The 18,456-nt window shown below is 37.0% G+C and overlaps 1 protein-coding gene across 1 annotated transcript in view; it reads right to left on the bottom strand.

Annotated features, from left to right (window-relative positions):
• Positions 1-18,456, bottom strand: part of LOC104422938 (L-type lectin-domain containing receptor kinase IV.1) — a 29,096-nt gene that overhangs the window by 863 nt on the left and 9,777 nt on the right. Inside the window, 4 exon segments of the mRNA XM_039317701.1 lie at positions 10,366-10,489; positions 10,988-11,245; positions 11,248-12,966; positions 13,075-13,127. Of these exon segments, the coding sequence (XP_039173635.1) occupies positions 10,366-10,489; positions 10,988-11,245; positions 11,248-12,966; positions 13,075-13,127 (2,154 nt within the window).

Below are 18,456 nucleotides of genomic sequence, written 5' to 3'. Positions count from 1 at the left end.
CACAAACTGGTCGGGAGCTGATGCCGCTCTCCTGACGAGGCCATGGCAGGCTGAAACCAGTTGTCGTCCCTAAAGAGAATTGCTGCCTTACTCGATGGACCAGACGCCCGAGCAAAGCTGGGCGTGGTAGGGTCTCGCACGAAGAATCATTCACCGTATCGTTCGTGGAACAAACTAAAGAAAGGGCGGGCCCGGCGACCGCTCGCTAGGCGTCCGCGGGTCGTTTCCGAGGCCAAGGAAACTCTCGGTCCGTGACAAATGGTATCAGAGCAGGAATCCCTCCAGTAAGCAAGCGAGCAAGTCGGAGAATCGGACTCCTCGCTCAAGTGCGGGTCAAGCAGATAAGTCCTAGTGGATGGGTGCTAGGGCGAGCGGCTTCTCGTCGAGCGGAATGCGGGTTAGAGAAGAACCGAACCTTTGCTGAATGGGGATAACGTTCCTTGATTGATTGGTGAATTCGAAGAAGAGGTCTACTGTTACGTTTTCAACAAGAAAAGAACCTCCATTGGTCTGCTGGGGTCAAGATGTTGATTAGGCTGAAATGGTGCTGCCAAAAGATGCGGTTTGCGAATGCCACACTTGCCGGAAAGCGCAGGTGACCGAAAGGCCGAGCGGTTGAGATCAAAAGAGGCCACCAATGGAGCAAAACCTGTTTTGTTGGGCGAGCGTGACCGTTCGTTGTGAATTTACGCAAGGAAGCGAAAGAACAGATCGCAACGAGGGCGTTGCGAATTGAGTGGGGGAGAATGTCATGGTCCGTGAATCCTCCCGTACTCGTGACACTTGTGAGTGGCGCTTGGGGTTATCTGGTGAAGAGTATGAGGCAGAAGGTTAGAACACAACTGGTCCGTGGGAGTGGCGTTAGGACGGTTGGTGCTAGGAGTTCTAGGATAGAAGCATTACATTACTTAGGAGCTCTGAAGACGGGGTAGGCCTCCCGTGCACAAACTCGTCGGGAGCTGATGCCGCTCTCCTGACGAGGTCATGGCAGGCCGAAACCAGTTGTCGTCCCTAAAGAGAACTGCTGCCTTACTCGATGGACCAGACGCCCGAGCAAAGCTGGGCGTGGTAGGGTCTCGCACGAAGAATCATTCACCATATCGTTCGTGGAACAGCTAAAGAAAGGGCTGGCCTGGCGAATTCCGCTCGCTAGGCGTCCGCGGGTCGTTTCCGAGGCCAAGGAAACTCTCGGTCCGTGACACAATCCTTTCTCCCTCAACTTTAGATTTAATTCCAACTACACTCCAAACTTTTTTCTTTTATCCAAAAGGATCCCCAATTTTTGTTCTAATCACAAATGTGCTCACACCTTCAATAGTTTCACTTTCTTCAAGATTACCAATATCAAGAGTCTATTGTTGGTCTATATGAAGGTGGGGTATTGATGAAGATGCCCGCTCTAATAATAACCCTCTAACCTGTCCTGATATTAATAAATTTGAAGAAACTAATGGAGACTAGTGAATTTGTGGGCATATTTGGGATAATAGTGAAAGTTTGGAAAAAAAATTGGATAATAATAAATTCAAGATAGAGTTGAAATTATACATAGAGTTAGAGATTTTTTTAGAGAATTAGGCAACAATAGCATAAAAAAAAGCCCAAGAGTTGAAGTGGAGAACACACTTTGTAGGGGCTTTCTATTTTATATTTTCCTTACAATTTTCAATTCCATGCCCATTTACATTTATCTATACTTTTCCTTTTTATGTAATTCAATTCTATACATTTCTAGTCAATTTAGATTTTCTTTTTTAATGCAATTACTTTCCACCACACTCAAATTTCTAAAAATCACCTCTATTAGACCTCGCTCGACACACTTTTTTACGCAAGTGAAGTACCATCAAGTGAACTCAATGCAATCCATTTGTCAAAAGTTCAAATCACCTTGCAACATGTCATATTTTATCAATATTTCTGTTGATACTCCAGAAACGATATCTTCTAATATTATATATATCTGTTAATCATTTTATAAGGAAAATGATGAGCTAATAAACCATTAGTCTTTAAAAACAATTGTGGCTTCTCCACCGCACTTAATTTCAAGAAATTATTTGACTTTCTTGAAAAGTTTTACTTGGTGGGATTTCCTCGTATCGTACTCCCACCAAGTAAGATTCCTTAAATAAGGGGAAAAAACAAAATTAGAAAATGTATAATTCTAGAGCAAATCAAATATTGAAATATTGATAGCCACAAGCAACAAAATAATCTAGTTAGAAGAACTAACATATTGCCAAAGAACGGTCACTCCTTGGACAACTCAATTGTGCAATTCCTTTTACTTCTGGAAAGTATAAATACTCACAATAGTAGCAAATGGTTCATATTGCACCATTAAACAAAATAAGTGATATCCAGAGACGATAAAACAATATAAGTTGGTAAATAGGATATGCCAAATTGCCAAGCCCCAACACATAAATGACTAGCTAAGATGTATTATGGAAAATGCAGGCACTACCACGAGACCAGTCGATATTGGGACTTGTTGCTAGTTCACGGCTCTTCTGGTGGGGCCAACGTCATGGGTCAAGAAGCTTCCACGTCAGCACGTTGACTTCCTCCGTACGAGGTTGGGGGGACCGTCGGGTCTTTTTATTTATTTATTTATTTTAACAGGAGTTGCAAGATCGCAACGGCTTCCAGCTTCCAGCGTATGAAGCCGGAATGCACCTGCCGTCGCACCGGGCCCCACCCCATGAAGAGGCGCCCGCTAAACTGCGTTCTCCCTTCCGAAGCCTTGGATGCCGTTATCATGGAAATGCCAATATGTCAATAACTACCTTCTCTTTGACCCGATTTTTCTCCTTTAGTTTTTTTTTTCTAATTCTTTTAGCCATAATTATTTTAGGCTTTTAATTTAGGATATGTACTCCACTCGAGATTCGACATTTTTTTTTTTTCCTAAAATGACATTATCAACATTCTCTTTATTCTCATAACGTAAATGCCGAATGATAAGTATAGCAATCATCGAGAGAATCACTAACAATGGTCCTTCCATTTTTGCTCAAATCCAAATTTATTGTCAATCCTAATTGTGTATGTTATAATTTCAACAATTTATGGAGATGGGTATAGTGATCTCTTAGATGAACATTATATCACCAGAATTTATTGGCTTGATTTTAATTATTACATTGCATTTTTTATGATTTATATTGTTTAAGTTCCTATATACAATTGAGCTTTCTAACCAAACTGTTCTATAAAGAGTCATTTTTGAAAGCAATTGCTAATATTTCAATGTTTTCCGCTGTTTTACTTCTTCTTTTTTTAACTACATGTATTTTCTTTTTAGAGATCTTTTCATCTTTTGATATATATTGGTATTTATATACTTGTCTGCTTCGAAGCAATAACTTTGTCTCCCTCATTGTAAATATTCGATTTTCTTTGATTCTCTTGGGGAGAAAAAATAGAGTACATTACAATCGTAGAGGGAGGTGGTCGCCGTAGTGCAGGTATGATCAACGGAGTGCACTAGTAGCTAAGGTAGACGGAGGAAGAAGGACGAGAATTGGAAAGGAAAAGACCGGAAAAAAAAGGAGAAAAATTGAGTTCGCTAACCTAGAAAAAGAAAAGTATAATGTCCACTAGCTCTAGTGATCGGTTTTAAGATGAGTCAATTTCAAAAGATTGGAACACTAAATCGAACTGGTCGTGTTTGGAAAATATATATTTTGGATAAAACAACAAATTCTTGTTAAATATAAAAGTAGCATAATCTCACTATAAAAAAAGAAAAAATGTTTGTCAAACGGTTATGCTGGTGTTTGTTCATGTTGAAGATCATGATTTCAATTTTCTATAGGTGCATTTTTATTTATTTATTAAATAATGGCTTCAAAATCATGTCAACCTAGGAACTGGATTAGTTGAGACGATTTCACGGTGATGGAACTAGGAACCAAATGATCCTAGGCTAGTTTTGGGTTCATGAAACCAAGAATCGAACCTATTCTTCTTAGAATCAGCCTTGATCCGGTTGGTCGAGGTCTACTCGATTTGGTTCTTGAGTTGAAATAGACTCAATGCTCACCTCTACTATCAACATAATATTCACCTAGCAATCCATGTCAGACAATAAAAAGGCACGTGACATGATGCTACACTTAACATATAAGAATAAACCGAGCCTATTTCTCAAAGTTTCATGAACTAGTTAACCAAATAGATTATTTTTAAGGACAATATTGAACAATGAGAAAATGCTCGGTGAGGAGAGATTGTTTTTAACCAAAATTAAATTTCTTATGTTCGGCACATATTACTTCATTTTAGATGGATAGGCTAAATGATATCATCTTTCTCTCTCTTGCTGGACTGACGTAATTGAATGTCCGGCATGAAATCAAACTCCACAGACCAAAAAGCCCGCCCACTCCACAGATAAATCCATAAGTTGGCCTGTGATTCTAAGGTCTCAAGGCATCTTACAACATGCCTTTTGATCAATATAGTTGCAGAGAGATACGAACTTTAAGAGGTATCATCGCCTTGACAAGTGGTAATTCAAAGAAATTAGTTGCTACATTAAAAAAACCAGAGGATAATTTACCTCTCTAAAATATCAAAATTCGGCCGCATAATCTATATTCACTTTAACCTTCCCAAAATATTACACACTTATAGAAAAATTACACGAGGCACACACAAATATTCACGCCAAAATTGACCAATCATGCATTTCAAAAATAAAAAGTACAGGTCTCAAAGATTAAATTATTATTCGGCCATTGATTAAAAAAAAAAAATCGCTTTTGCATATAGAAATTAGAAGTATTATAGTTTATGGATGGTGACAACTAATTTTTTCAAAGTCTGTATTGCATTAAAAGAAAATCATTATAGAATTAAAAAAAAAAAATGGGCACATGAGACAAAGATGAATGCGCACATGCTCAACTTGTGTTCGAGTTGGACGATGCTCGTCTCCGGGGTCAAATCCTACCGTAGTCCGACATTTCCAAGGTAATGAGAGAGGTTCATCCATGTTTAAGATTTATGCTCAGTGTCAACACTTTGTTACATTACCGTTTGGATGAGCTTATGTCTCCCTAAAGTGCACGTACATCAGTTCATATTGGGACGTTCAGGACTCATTTTTAGTCTATAGCATTATCCTCATGTAATTTGAGTAATCGTTTCGGTCATAACACCATTTATATCACGTGTTCGTCGTCTCGAATCCATGATGGATTAGCTTATGCCTCATCAGGGTAATCACGTCTTAGATGTTTGAGTGCCCGTTGTCCAAGCCGTGCAATGCTCGGACAACAAGCACTCAGACTCTTTAGGCTGGCCTCAGTCGGTCTGACCATTTAGGAGTTATTTCATGCCCGAAAAGGGACTGAACCCCACGGCCCAGAACGTTTGAAGGTCGCACAGCGGGCCATAGCTTTGGGCCTTGTAATAAGCTCCTGGCGGTCCTGGAGCATCCCTTGTAACTTAGTAGAAGCGTTCATGTCAAAGTCGCATGCTTAGGTCTTAATATGGATTAATCGGCGTTATGACTTATTAGTGGTAAATCGTCATGTTTAAAGTCATTTAATGTTTCCATCCAAAAAAAAAAAAAATTTCATTTAAATTTTTATTCGTCATATACAAAATGATAAATGAAAAGGTACATTGTTGATACTATAATTTTGACAATTTATTCAAGGTTTAATTGCATTGAAAATCATGGCTTAATTTTTAACTCCTAAAAAATAATTTTGATTAAATTGCATAACACATAGGTACTAAAAGCTCTTGCACTACCAGTATTAAAATTCATATATATATATATATATATATATATATATCATATACACACATTTAAATCCTTATTATTATTTATGAAAATTTTCTTTTTTAACAAAAGAAAAAGCAAGACCAGGCCAAGGGCAAGCCGGCCCAGCCTCTTGATAGGGTTTGCTTAATGGTTATTATTATTATTTTTTAATTAATCTCAAGATGTGGATCGCCCTTGTCACCGTGGTTCAAGATGCTTTTTTCCTTGCCAAGTCTCGCTTGGCGCCTCCGTGGTGTTTGTTAGGTAAATGTTAGCAAGGTCATAAGTGGGAGTAGATGATGGTTGGGTAGTGATGGACTGACGTAAACTCACGCTGGAGTCGTGGTTACATGTTGGAGGTTAGAGCTGTCCTGAGGCCTTGATTGCCCCCATAGTTTACGTTCAGTCTTCAGTTTCTTTTTGTTTTGCAAATAGGAAGGAGCAAGGACGCGATGAGTAAAATGGCCATTTGACATAGTGCGTTGGGCTTAATCAGTTTAGTGGTGTTAGGTTTTCTGGTCTCATTCAACTGGATTTGATTAGATGGAGCGCGTTGAATTTGATGGTGTTCAGAAGATTTTGGTATGGTCGGTCGAAATCTTGAAGAAGAGCCGGTGGAGGACGTGTAAAGGAATATGATACAAAGGGTCGAGAGGAATTTTCAGTGACCTGGGCTGGCTATGGTTTCAAAGTGGGGCCTAGGGCTTCATAAATATGGGCTGAGTATTTGTCTTGGTTGGAAATGGGCCGTATTGTTTCAGCAAAAGTGGGCTTGGTTACACTCAGAATAGGATTCGAACTTGGAGTAGAATGGGTTAGGAAATAGCCACCGTGGGCTTCGTGTGTTGAATTCTGACTTGGGCTCGAGAGGTTGTAATTGAAAGAGTTTTTCTTGTAAGCCCAAATTGCCTCCTTAGCCCAAACCCACTGGAGTCCAGGTGGGACCAGCGGCAGGCCGTGTTTTGGGGAGGGCCCAGCCCGAATCCCTATTTTCGGAATTAATTATTTCTGTTATTATTATTTTAAAAATTAAAAAATTTCAGAAAATTTTATTATTAGGAAAAATCTTAAGAATTAGTTATTTTGAGTAGGTTTATCGTAAATGTGTGAAAACCATTGATCTAAAAAAGTGTTCTCAAAATTAAACAATCTCCTAGGGTTTTGCCACAGAATTAAATATTTTTAGAGATAAACGTAAAGTTACTATTTGTGCATTTCTATTTTGATTATCATTGGATCCAATTAGGAATGACATTTTTCTTATCTCTTAGCATTAGATTCTTGTTTTTCCTCGAAAGTTTTATTGCTTCTTTGGTCGCTAATTATTATTTTGATAATTACGCACCTACGTAATCACCTCATATGTTAATGGATAAGTTTAAAATTAATCCAGACTAGCTAACAAATATCATCTTGAATTGAACAAGATTATGTATTAAAAGGGTACTAATTAATTAATTAGTGTAATTAAGCCCCAACTTAGATTCTCTAATTTGGTAGGAAATGAGGTATACTCTCATGTTTCTTTTTGACTCTAATAAGTTAATGGTGACTACTCATTTGAAAATCTACATAGCGTCAATTGAAGCTAAAATGTAATACTCACGTGAGGTATGAGTTTAGGAGAGTTTGTGCTTAATCAAGGATCATAGGCCTGTCTCCTAGGCAATACCTCTTAACACATTATCCTTTCCCTTCCGAATGGAAAGGGTAGATTTTTTTTTTTTCCCTGGTCGGTGAGTGGAAAGGGTAGATTGTGACATACATAAATGATCATTTTTAGCAATACTTAAATTCATATCTATTTATGACAAAAAAAAAAAATTAATATGCAGTTGCATATAATAGTCAAATTTATGATGCATTTGGTATTTATTTAGTGAAACATAGATTACATTAATTTTTTTTGTTAAGTAAGTTACGTTAATTTGATAAAAAGAAAATGATGACAAAAAATGATAATAAAATAAAGGAAAGGTAAAAAAAGTGAAATTAAGCATCTGGTGTAAAATGTGTGTTTTCGAAATGCTTATATTCACGTTTAGCCTTAGGGTTTCATTTATGAAAAAAAGAAATGGACTAATTTTTTTAATAGTAAATGGATACCAAGTGACAAAGTTTGGATTTGCAAGGTCAAAGTGTCTGAACAAGAAGCGCTCAAATTGGAAAGCAAGTACAAAAAAGAGATTACGCGTGGTTGGGGATTTCTTGGTTCTGGTCATGTGCAATTTTGAGAATCATATGGCCAAGAAGCGTGAGGAATTACAAGCACTGCTAAAAAAAAGGAAAGCTCGTTAATGGGTGGTAGCTGAAAGACCCCCACAGCTCGTGAGAGTCATAGATGTCCCTAGGAGTCTTGTGTCGGCTTATAGGGTAAAGGAAAAAGTGGAAGGCTTGGTCGCGACGTTTACTCCTGTGGATGTCAGTGTGTAGACAACATCGAAAGCCTCATGGAGAAAGGCTTCCCTTGGTTTCAGCTTGGAGAAAGGGAAAAGCTACAGTTACATCAGTATACACTTGCTGTGGAGGCTGTGGACTTCAAAGCCATGTAATAAGGTTTCTGTTAAATCAACTACTCTTCTCTTTAATTTTACACTGTTTGGATAGGGTGCAAAACAATGCATCATTCACTTCTTGATTGAAGTTTGCCACCTCTAAACTTCAAACTCAACGTAAAACATTGAAAAGAAAAGGAATTTCTCATGAGTTTAAGTTAATGGATTTCAAAAGTAAGACTAACCACGTAAAAAGTGCAATAAACAAGTCATTTTCAAACATAATAGTTTTTTTTGGCTAGATCGACTCTTGTGCAAAACAAGCTCTAAATCAGTCTATTGATATTTTGCCAAATTACTTTAAACTCAAATTAATAAAAGATCCACACTCACCCATAAACTTAACTCAATGACTCACCTAAGCCCACACAATGAATAAAAACAAAACTCAATGGTTATTCAGTTTAATTTTTCGTCCACAATTTTAGCCGTGAAAAGGGGTGTTACAGCTTGTAGAGGTATTTGGGAGTTTGGGACACCTAGAGTGCCATAACTCTGGGACTTGAGGACACTTAAGTATCATAACTTCAAAACGGTACACTTAAGTGCCAATTTCGGAATAAAGTAGAACACTTAAGTGCCACTCCGGCCCAAATCCGACCAAATGGATGATGTGGCAATTTTCCGGCGAGTTGGACACAAAACGATGCCGTTTGCATGCGGACGTGGCGACAAAATACAAAAACGATGTCATTTTATGTCCGATGTGTAAATAACTAATATAAAAATTAATTTTATTTAAAAATTCTAAATTTAAAAACTTAAAATTTAAAAAAATCAAAATTTAAAAAAATCAAAATTTAAAAATACAAAATTAAAAAACATAAAATTTAAAAAATTTAAAGTTAAAAATTCAAATTAAAAAGCCTAAAATTTTAAAAAATTTATATTTAAAAAGATTAATATTAAAAAAATAAAAAATAAAAAATTTATATTAAAAAAATTAATAGTAAAATATTAAAATTAAAAAATTAAAATTAAAAGCCTAAAATTTTAAACTTAAAATTTTAAAACCTTAAAATTTAAAAATATTAAAATTGCCACCTCGCCGCCCCCTCGGCCCACCCTTTAAAAAAAAAATTACTTTTTTAAAATTTTAAGTTTTTTTTTTATAATTTTAAGTTTTCAAAATTTTAAGTTTTCAAAATTTTAATTTTTAATTTTTTAATTTTAATTTTTTTAATTTTAAGTTATTTTAATAGTTATTTTAATTTTAATTAATTTTAATTTTTTTTTGAAATTTTAAGTTTTTGAAATTTTTGAAATTTTAAGTTTTTGAAATTTTAAGTTTTTTAATGTTTTTCAATTTTTTTTTAAATTTTAATTTTTAAAATTTTAAGTTATTTTAATTTTAAGTTTTTTAAATTTTAAGGTTTTTAATTTTAATTTTTGTAAATTTTAAATTTTAGTTTTTAAAATTTTAAGTTTTTAAAATTTTGAGTTTTTCAAATTTTAAGTTTTTTAAATTTTAAGTTTTTTATTTTTTAGAATATTTTTATGTTTTTAATTTTAATTTTTGTAAATTTTAAATTTTAGTTTTTTAAATTTTAAGTTTTTTAAATTTTGAGTTTTTCAAATTTTAAGTTTTTTAAATTTTAAGTTTTTATTTTTTAGAATATTTTTTAGAATATTTTTATAAAATTAAGTTTTAATTTAATTTAATTAATTTTTATATTTTTTATTTATACGTCGACACAAAACGACGTCGTTTTGCATTGTTTCGCCACGTCGCATGCAAAACGGCATTGTTTTGTATCCAACTTGCCGGAAAATTGCCACGTCACCCATTTTGCCGGATTTTCGTCGAGTGGCACCTAAGTGTTTCGTGTAACTTTAAAACCGACACTTAAGATACCGTTTTGAAAGTTATGATATTTAAGTGTCATCCTCATACTAAGTTATGGCACTTGGGCTGTTCTTCAGTTAGTATTTGGAAAGCATCTCAACCATCACTGCATTAGGCTTAGATTTGTAGTAATCTCAAGGATGGTTTTATCACCTGTCGGTCGCTTCTTGTTTTATTACCTGCGGGGCCGCGCCGGGGGGAAGCACGGTCAGCACCAGCACTGTCAACCGCCATGGCCACGTCCGTGACCACCATAATCCCGTCACGACCATTTCCAGATCCTTCCTCTTTCTCTTGCTTTGGCTATGATTTCACCGTGGAACAAAAATACAGCGTGCCATCATGGCGCTTGGTGACGGCAGCGACCGCCGCGGCTTTGAGAGAGGAGGAGGAGGAGGAGGAGGAGGACTGTGATGGGACTCGACTTCGTAAATAGTTGCGGTGCAGCCGAAAGAAAAAAAAAACGAATAAAACTGAGAGGGAGTAAGGGAAAACAGAGGAGGGGAGAGAAAAATGATTTTTTTTTTTTTTGGTGATGTGGGGAATGATGTGGTGTGATTAGCCGTACAGGACAATAATAAAGTGCACCATTCAGTGAACGACGCCCGGGCCAGTGGCGGCAGCCGATTTGAGCCACAGAACAGAACTAAGAGCGTGTATTTTAGCAATCCTTTCACCGACTAGTAATAGAGTGACTCTTAGAGCATAGGACATATTGATCTTCCCCAAATAAAGAGTATGGAATAAGATCAGAAACCAAAAATATGAGGCTCATCGCCCACCTGAGAGAAGCGATTCTACGACAGAATTTGATTGCTGAAATGTATTTTCCATGGAGGATGGATACCTAGCCAAATCATCAAAACCTCCGTGATGACCGACTGTTAACCTGCCGCCGATGGACGACAACTCCGGCGTTGGAATATCGCCCTCCAAGTAATGCAAAACTTGACGGATGCTAGGCCTCATCAGTGGCTCGGCGTGGGAACACATCAACCCGAGTTTCAGAACCAACTCCATTTCCCGAGTTTCAGAACCAACTCCATTTCTTCTTCCACAAACTCCGCCCCCAACTTCGGATCTCTGGCCTCGAGAATGGCACCTCTGTCCCAGCAAGAAAATACCCAGTCCACCAATATCGTGTCCTCCGCATCTCGATTCTGGATCGGCCTTCTCCCGCAGGCGACCTCAAGCAAAAACACTCCGAATGCAAACACGTCTGTGCTCCTAGTGGCTTTGCCAGTTCGCGTGTGTTCGGGGGCGAGATAACCAAGCGTTCCTGCAACGTGAGTCGTTTGAGGGTCAGCTCCGTGGTCGTATAGTCTCGCAAGCCCAAAATCTCCAAGTCTTCCATTTAGGTCAGCATCTAGCAAGACGTTACTCGCCTTTATATCCCTGTGGATCACTACTTGCTCCCAGCCTTCGTGCAGATAAAGCAGTCCAGATGCCACTCCTTTGATCACCCTAAATCTTTGCCTCCAATTTAGGGTGACCGTTGGTTGGTTATAAAGGTACCTGTCGAGGCTCCCGTTGGGCATGAATTCGTAAACCAAGAGCAACTCCCCTTTCCGACGGCAGTAACCAAGGAGCAACACTATGTTGCGATGACGTAGCCGACCGATGCTGATGATCTCCGCTACGAATTCTCTCGTACCCTGTCTCGATTCATGTGAGACCCTCTTCACTGCGACCTCTATGTTTGATGTGGGTAAGATTCCTCTATAGACCCGACCGAACCCACCAGTCCCTAATAGCTCTTGCTCCCGAAATCCTTTTGTCGCAATAGAAAGGTCTTTGTACTTGAACCGGTGCGGGCCGTAGTCCCTCTCCCAATTTTCGAGCACCTCGGCAAATTTCCGTTTCCTTCTCATCACGTAAACCACGCTCGAGATCAGGATTGATATGAGGAAAAGAACCACCCATGGTAGCCCAATAGTCAGTACCTTCAACGTATCCTTTTTACCGACCTGAGGAAGCTTAGGAAGTTGGGACAGGGCAAGTTCCTGAGCCTTTGCATTTACCCCGAAGCTCCAACCCAGAACATAGTAAGAAGTTTGGACTGAATGTCCGGTCGATGACGAGAAGCCAACATACATGTTCTCGTTGATAACTGACGCGAGATTCCATGTAAGAGACAGAAGGGGAGTGTTTGGCTTTTGCACTTTGATCGGAGCCAATGTGACATCGACCCGCTTTTCAGTTCCATTATAGTCCACCCAAACTTGCATTTCTTCACCACTGATTAGAGTCAAGTTCTTGAACTCACCACCATCTGCATAATACCCTGCCGGAGTTGAGTTTGCTGATGTCAACCGGTTCAAGTCGATTCCGATATGATTGTCGTTGATGTCATTAAACTCGCTGCTCTGGGTCGTGTCAAATTCCACCCCGAACACATGATTGGTGGCGTTGCCGTAGTCAGTTTCGTTGAAAATGCCAAGGTATTGGCTAGGCAGGGACCCGGGGAAGCCTATCTGGGGCGCGACCGTGAAAACGATCCCGGGGCCGCTCAGAGTCTTAATATGAGGTCGGATCGCAAAGATGAACGTGGTGGAGAAGGAGAAGACGGAGCCGTTCGGCGAGTTCTTGAACTGGACTGGCTCGGGATGGAAGGCGTGGCCCACTTCCGTTAATACGTCGTAGCCCATAGTCAGGAGGCCATCGGGGGTGACCCAGGCCATCCCATCGAGGCTCATCTCTCCCATTGTGAAACCGGGGTACACGAAACTGGTCACTTGAGCGTTAGCCGAAACGGCTAGCAGAGAAACCAGAACAAGAATCTTGAAGAACATAGCTCAAATTCAAAGTCTGCTGCAATTGACTTACAAAGGATACTATATATATATATATCCAAATGTCTCAACTCAATTTATCCAAAATGCAACTACCAAAAGCTCCCTGCCAATAGCACTCTCGTCTTCTTTGTCACTAGCTAAAGAACCTAAAAAGATTAGAATGAAATGGGTGAGCAATATCTCTTCTAAACATAACAAGCACCTACTATACATATTTGCACAACCATTGAAACTCATCAAATTCGAATTCATAGTATAGCATATGCATGAGATCAAATACAAGTTTTATCTTTTCAACAAAGCTTTATACATATTAGAAATACTTCGTCAGTAATTTCAAAGCAAATATCAATGGTTAGAGATTGATTAATCTCATCAATTCACGTATTAATAGTCTATTCTATTAATCAATCTCAAATCAAACATCAGTAGTCTATTCCATCAATTCATCTCATCCAGGCACATGTCAATGGTCTGTTCCAATATTCAATCTATTGCACTATATCAAACAATAATCATAATACAATGCTTAGTAACAAGGCGACCGAGTTTCCTCCTTGACAAGTTCTCCATTCATTATCAACCAGTGGCTGAGCCATAAGGATATCCTAAAAACTAATATGCATACCCGAAAACCCGTCACTGTGATAGTGTGTACCAAGCCATCATCTTCCAATACTAGAAATCCAATTTAGATTCAATCACATAACGAGAGTACAATTTTACAAATCAAAACATTTATCTTTCTACAAATCAATTCTTTTCGGAAACAATCTAGAATTGGTATCATAAATCATTTTCACAATACCAAACATATACCCTTTTATAACAGATTACCTTTCATAAATCAGATTAACAAATCAATACATATAACCTTTTTGCAATCCATTTATAAAGCATTTCTCAAACAATTTCACAATAATCATCTCATAAATGGTTTCCAAAATGCTTTCAATACCATTTCAAATAATAAAAATGGTAGTAAATGCCTGATCAATATTTTATACATTGAATATGCTATAAACATCACTTTTCCCTTTTAGGCAATTTTTTTTTTGGCACACAATATGTCTAATTCTTTTCATTTTCAAAGTTTAGAAATTCAAAGAAGAGATGGTATCCTTACTTAGAAATACCCAAAACCAAATAATTAGCTATATGAGCCGAAAATCTCATAATCCTATTAATTAAACGAGAATTGGAGTCAAAACCATGTGAAACACTTCTTTAACCATACTTGATTCAGAGTCAAAATGCTCACTATGGGTCGATGAGAGACCTCAAGAATGACCAATTATGGCAAAAAAACCACTAGTGCAAAGAACAATCACTTGCATGACAAACTTTTCATGCCATATCTCTTTACCGAACTCCAATTCAAGCGCACTTATTGTCAAAAGAAAGCCCTTTTAAAGTATTTAAAGATCTTCAGTTTGGCCGGCCAAATTGTAGATGGCAACTGGTGAGATACAGCATTGAAAGCTGCTGGTCGAGTTACCGTTCAGCATGTGCACCCATTTTCAAAAGTTCATTTTGGGCAAACCATAAGCTCAAATTGAGTTATGTAAAATTATATAGCTCCATAACACCCTAGACTATCAATACCCCAGAAATTTTCAACTTTACAACTTCTAAATCAGACTTTGCAGTTCCAATTTGACATAATTTTGAATTTGTACCATAATTCCAAAAACTATTCCGATTATAAAATGAAAGGCTTGAATCCTTACCAAGAATTGTGAATAGAAGTAAATTCCGCTTTGCAAGACCCCCATAGCATGTAGTGCAAAACCTTCTTCCTTTCTTTCTTCCTTTTCTTTTATTTCTCTCTTTCAAGCTTGCCCTCTTCCCATTACAACAGCAGAGTCCGCTTTTCTTCTTTCTTTGTTGATTAGTCAATATTTTTTATTTCCCTAGACTTTGACCGAGTCCAACTCCACACATTTGCATATACAATTACAAGCGCTATAAAAATCAGAAGATTCGTTATCTTACAACGTCTAAAGAATGGTGCAAATTTCTCCACGTGAGGGTAGGACAGACGCATGGTAATGAAAGACAACGAAAGTCCACAGTTGCGGCCGCGATTTTAGACTGGTCGGTCCATGAAAGTTCGAGGAAGAAGAAGTTCTATTCAAACGTTTTTAGTGCCTTAGCGGTCCATCGTGAATCGCTGCCTCCTTCCAGGTCTACTAGATACGCCCCCACAAAATAATAATAATAATAAATAAATAAAATTGTGCGCATGTAACAAGTAAAAGGGCATGGGCAAATCTTATGGTACGAGAGAAGTTCTATTTATATTTTAAATTTACATTAATTTGGATGAGGTGATTCGAAAGAAAAAACTGGGATTTAGATAATTGTAAGAGAGAGAAGAAAGAAAGGATTTGAAGGGATTATGCAAGGGAGGAAAAAGAAGGAGAAAAACGATTGTGATACGAATAGCCTTTTGTGTATTCATAAATAGATATAGAATAGTCTTACAAGTGATAAAGAAGAATAAATTTATTGAGTGGTACACAAATCTGTTCAAATACCTACGAATCCCTTCATATGATTTTAGAATGCACATGAATTAACCTGATCAATCCTCATCATCTCCCTTGATCCCTCCTAATCATTGACTTCCCTCTCCTTCATCCAAACACAATTATGTTTTTAGAACCTTTTATCTACCCTCCCAATCTCTTCGAACAAGCATGGTTTTAATGTAGATCCACATGCTGCACGTCGTATTTCAAAGATACAACAGTTTCAGTGCTAAATTATCAATGTAAGAATTATTGTGACCTACATGATACTTAATTAATGGTTTAATAAATATTTAAGTGCTAAAATGTATTGGCCATGAAATGTTGCAAATCTTATAAAATGGATGAAAGGTACAATTCTATTGAGAAGTTATCATTCTTCCGAAGAAGTGTGACTCTTATGAAGTTAAAAGGTGTTTTGATGGAAAACACCTATTAATAGCATGTATAAATAGAATATGGTTTTCTCTTCAGCAAGAGAATGGACGTTATATTTTATCCTCCATAAGATAAGATATGTTAAGGAAAAGTATGGATTAAGGGAGAATAATCAGATCTATTTGGTTTTCTGCAACAAATATTTTCAAAGGTATTGCTATGGATAAATGTATGTTTTCATCCCTCTTATTGTGAAAATCATGAAGATCAATAATCCCTGTTTTGAACTTCTACATTAAAGAATTACTTTATTGATAACAATAAATTGACAATTTCTATATCCCATAATTTACAATCTTATTCAAATCAATGGTGTGAGAGAAAAGTATGACAAAATTTTTAAGGGTATTTTGAAGATTTCAAGAGGAGACTAGAACTCTCTCCTACATATACGGCACATGTAACCCTTTATTTTACACATCATACATCAATCACCGTTGATTTAGTAATAGTAATGGATACACATTTTGTAGAAAAAATTCACATCAATTCTGCAATTACTAGTAATCCTAGATAGATAGATGCAAATTTGTTAGACTAGTCCCAAATCATTCCTAGAGATGGAAGCATGTCTCAGTTCTCAAGAAGTAGAATAGGAAGTTAGGGAGATGACCACTAAAAGTATCAAAAGTTGTATATAGTGCTCATTTTAGTACCAAAAGTTTTTTTTTTTTTTAGATCACTTAACTACAATTTAAAAAAAAGATTATTTAAGTGCCAACTCCGATTTGGGTTGCCAGAAATATGATGTAGCCATATTTATTAATTCTTCAGTCCTACGTGGCTTGTCGGTGTACTTAATTAGCATATAACCTCTAAATAACATCATGCATACAGGTTATGAGTCATTATTTGCGTGTCAAAAATTGTATATATGGATCATTTGAGTGCCAATTATTGTTAAAAATGATTACCTAAGTACTAGTTGTTATTGAAAAATGATCACTTCATTATTAGATGTTAAAAAAATGATCATTTTAGTGCAAATTTCAATTAAAAAGTCATTATAGTGCGACGTTGTTTTGGACATCGATGTAGACTAGATTTTTTTTAATGAAAAATGCGTCAAATTATATTAAAATTTTAATTATAAATGTTACGTAATCAATTTGGTTGGAATTTATTGTCGGAAACACTTGAAGTAATCGTTGTTTTCTTTAATTTGGTACTTAAGTGAGTTGGAAAAAACTCTTGGCACTAAAATGAGCACCGTACACAACTTTTGGCACTTCTAATGTCAATTTCCTCTAGACTATGGTAGCTAGCCTCACAAGTGGTCTCGGTGCTTGTTGAGCTTAGGATGCCTCTTTTTCCTCTCTTTTTTTAAGTACAAACGGCTTTCATCTAGAGACATATGTTCTATGTTATATTTCTTAGATAAAATTTAGAAGCCACATAGGATGCCGCGTCCACACGATATCACTATTTAATGGTGACTAAATTACTACATCGTGTTTGCATTTACTTTTTTTTTTTTTTTTTAGAATCTTCAATTTGAACAAACAACATTTAATTTAGAGACTAAAATTGCCAAACACCAAAAGAAAAATTTATATTAGGGAGATTAAACAAATTGAAAAAGTACGGGGATTAGTAGTGTGATATCTTTTTCTTTAGTTTCCTCCATTGATGTTGTTGGAGAAATCCTCGTAAAGAGTTTTGAAGTTGACAAAATGTATCCATCAGTCTAGTCTGAAGGTTTGCAGACTCTGTTAGTTAAAATCTGAAGACTTCCGGACAGCCAGACTCAAGACTCAAAGTCTATCCTCATTGACAGTCTCTGATCCGTTGAAGAAAGGTTATCCCGAACTGGATGTTTTGTTCAGAATTTAACCTTATCATCTGGAGAAGATCTCGTGGCTAGGAGAAGACGTATCAGAATCCTTTGATTGATCAAGATTGATTCAATGACTGAAGATTCGATGATTGTCTAAATATTATTGGAAGGTTTTGCTTATGGAAACCAAGATTCTGATTGTATGGGCGAACAGGATTGATGGGCTATCAACACGTTCCTTTAATAGCTCGAACGATCTTCCTAATTGATTCCGTCCAACGGGTAGATTGGAGGAATTCCTTTGGAAAGTGCCAACGGGTATGATGGCATAAATGAGTATATAAGGAAGACGTTCTTAGTTGTTTAAGAGAGAGTGCGCGATAGAAGAATTCCAAAGTCTGAAGCTCCTATTTGTTTAGATAAATCTCTTGAGCAAATACTTGTATACAAAAGAGAGTCTATATTTGTGAGAGACCTTGAGGAGGTGTGATAGAACATCTACACTGTGGAATCAAGGCAAAACTATGCTGTAACTTCTCTTTTGATCATAGTGAAATCCAGCCGGTGGGCTGTCAGTGCGGAAGAGTGGACCTAGGCTTGGAATAAGCCGAACCACTATAAATCATGTGTTTGATTTTCTCTTCCTTACTATCTCTACCTCGATCGTATTTCAATCTGTTAAGAATTGCTTCCGTATTTGAGAAAAATTGTTTGTGCGCCTATTCA

This window comes from Eucalyptus grandis, chromosome 7 (genome assembly GCF_016545825.1).
Source record: "Eucalyptus grandis isolate ANBG69807.140 chromosome 7, ASM1654582v1, whole genome shotgun sequence".
NCBI lineage: Eukaryota > Viridiplantae > Streptophyta > Magnoliopsida > Myrtales > Myrtaceae > Eucalyptus > Eucalyptus grandis.
This window is presented reverse-complemented; position numbering and strand designations above follow the sequence as displayed.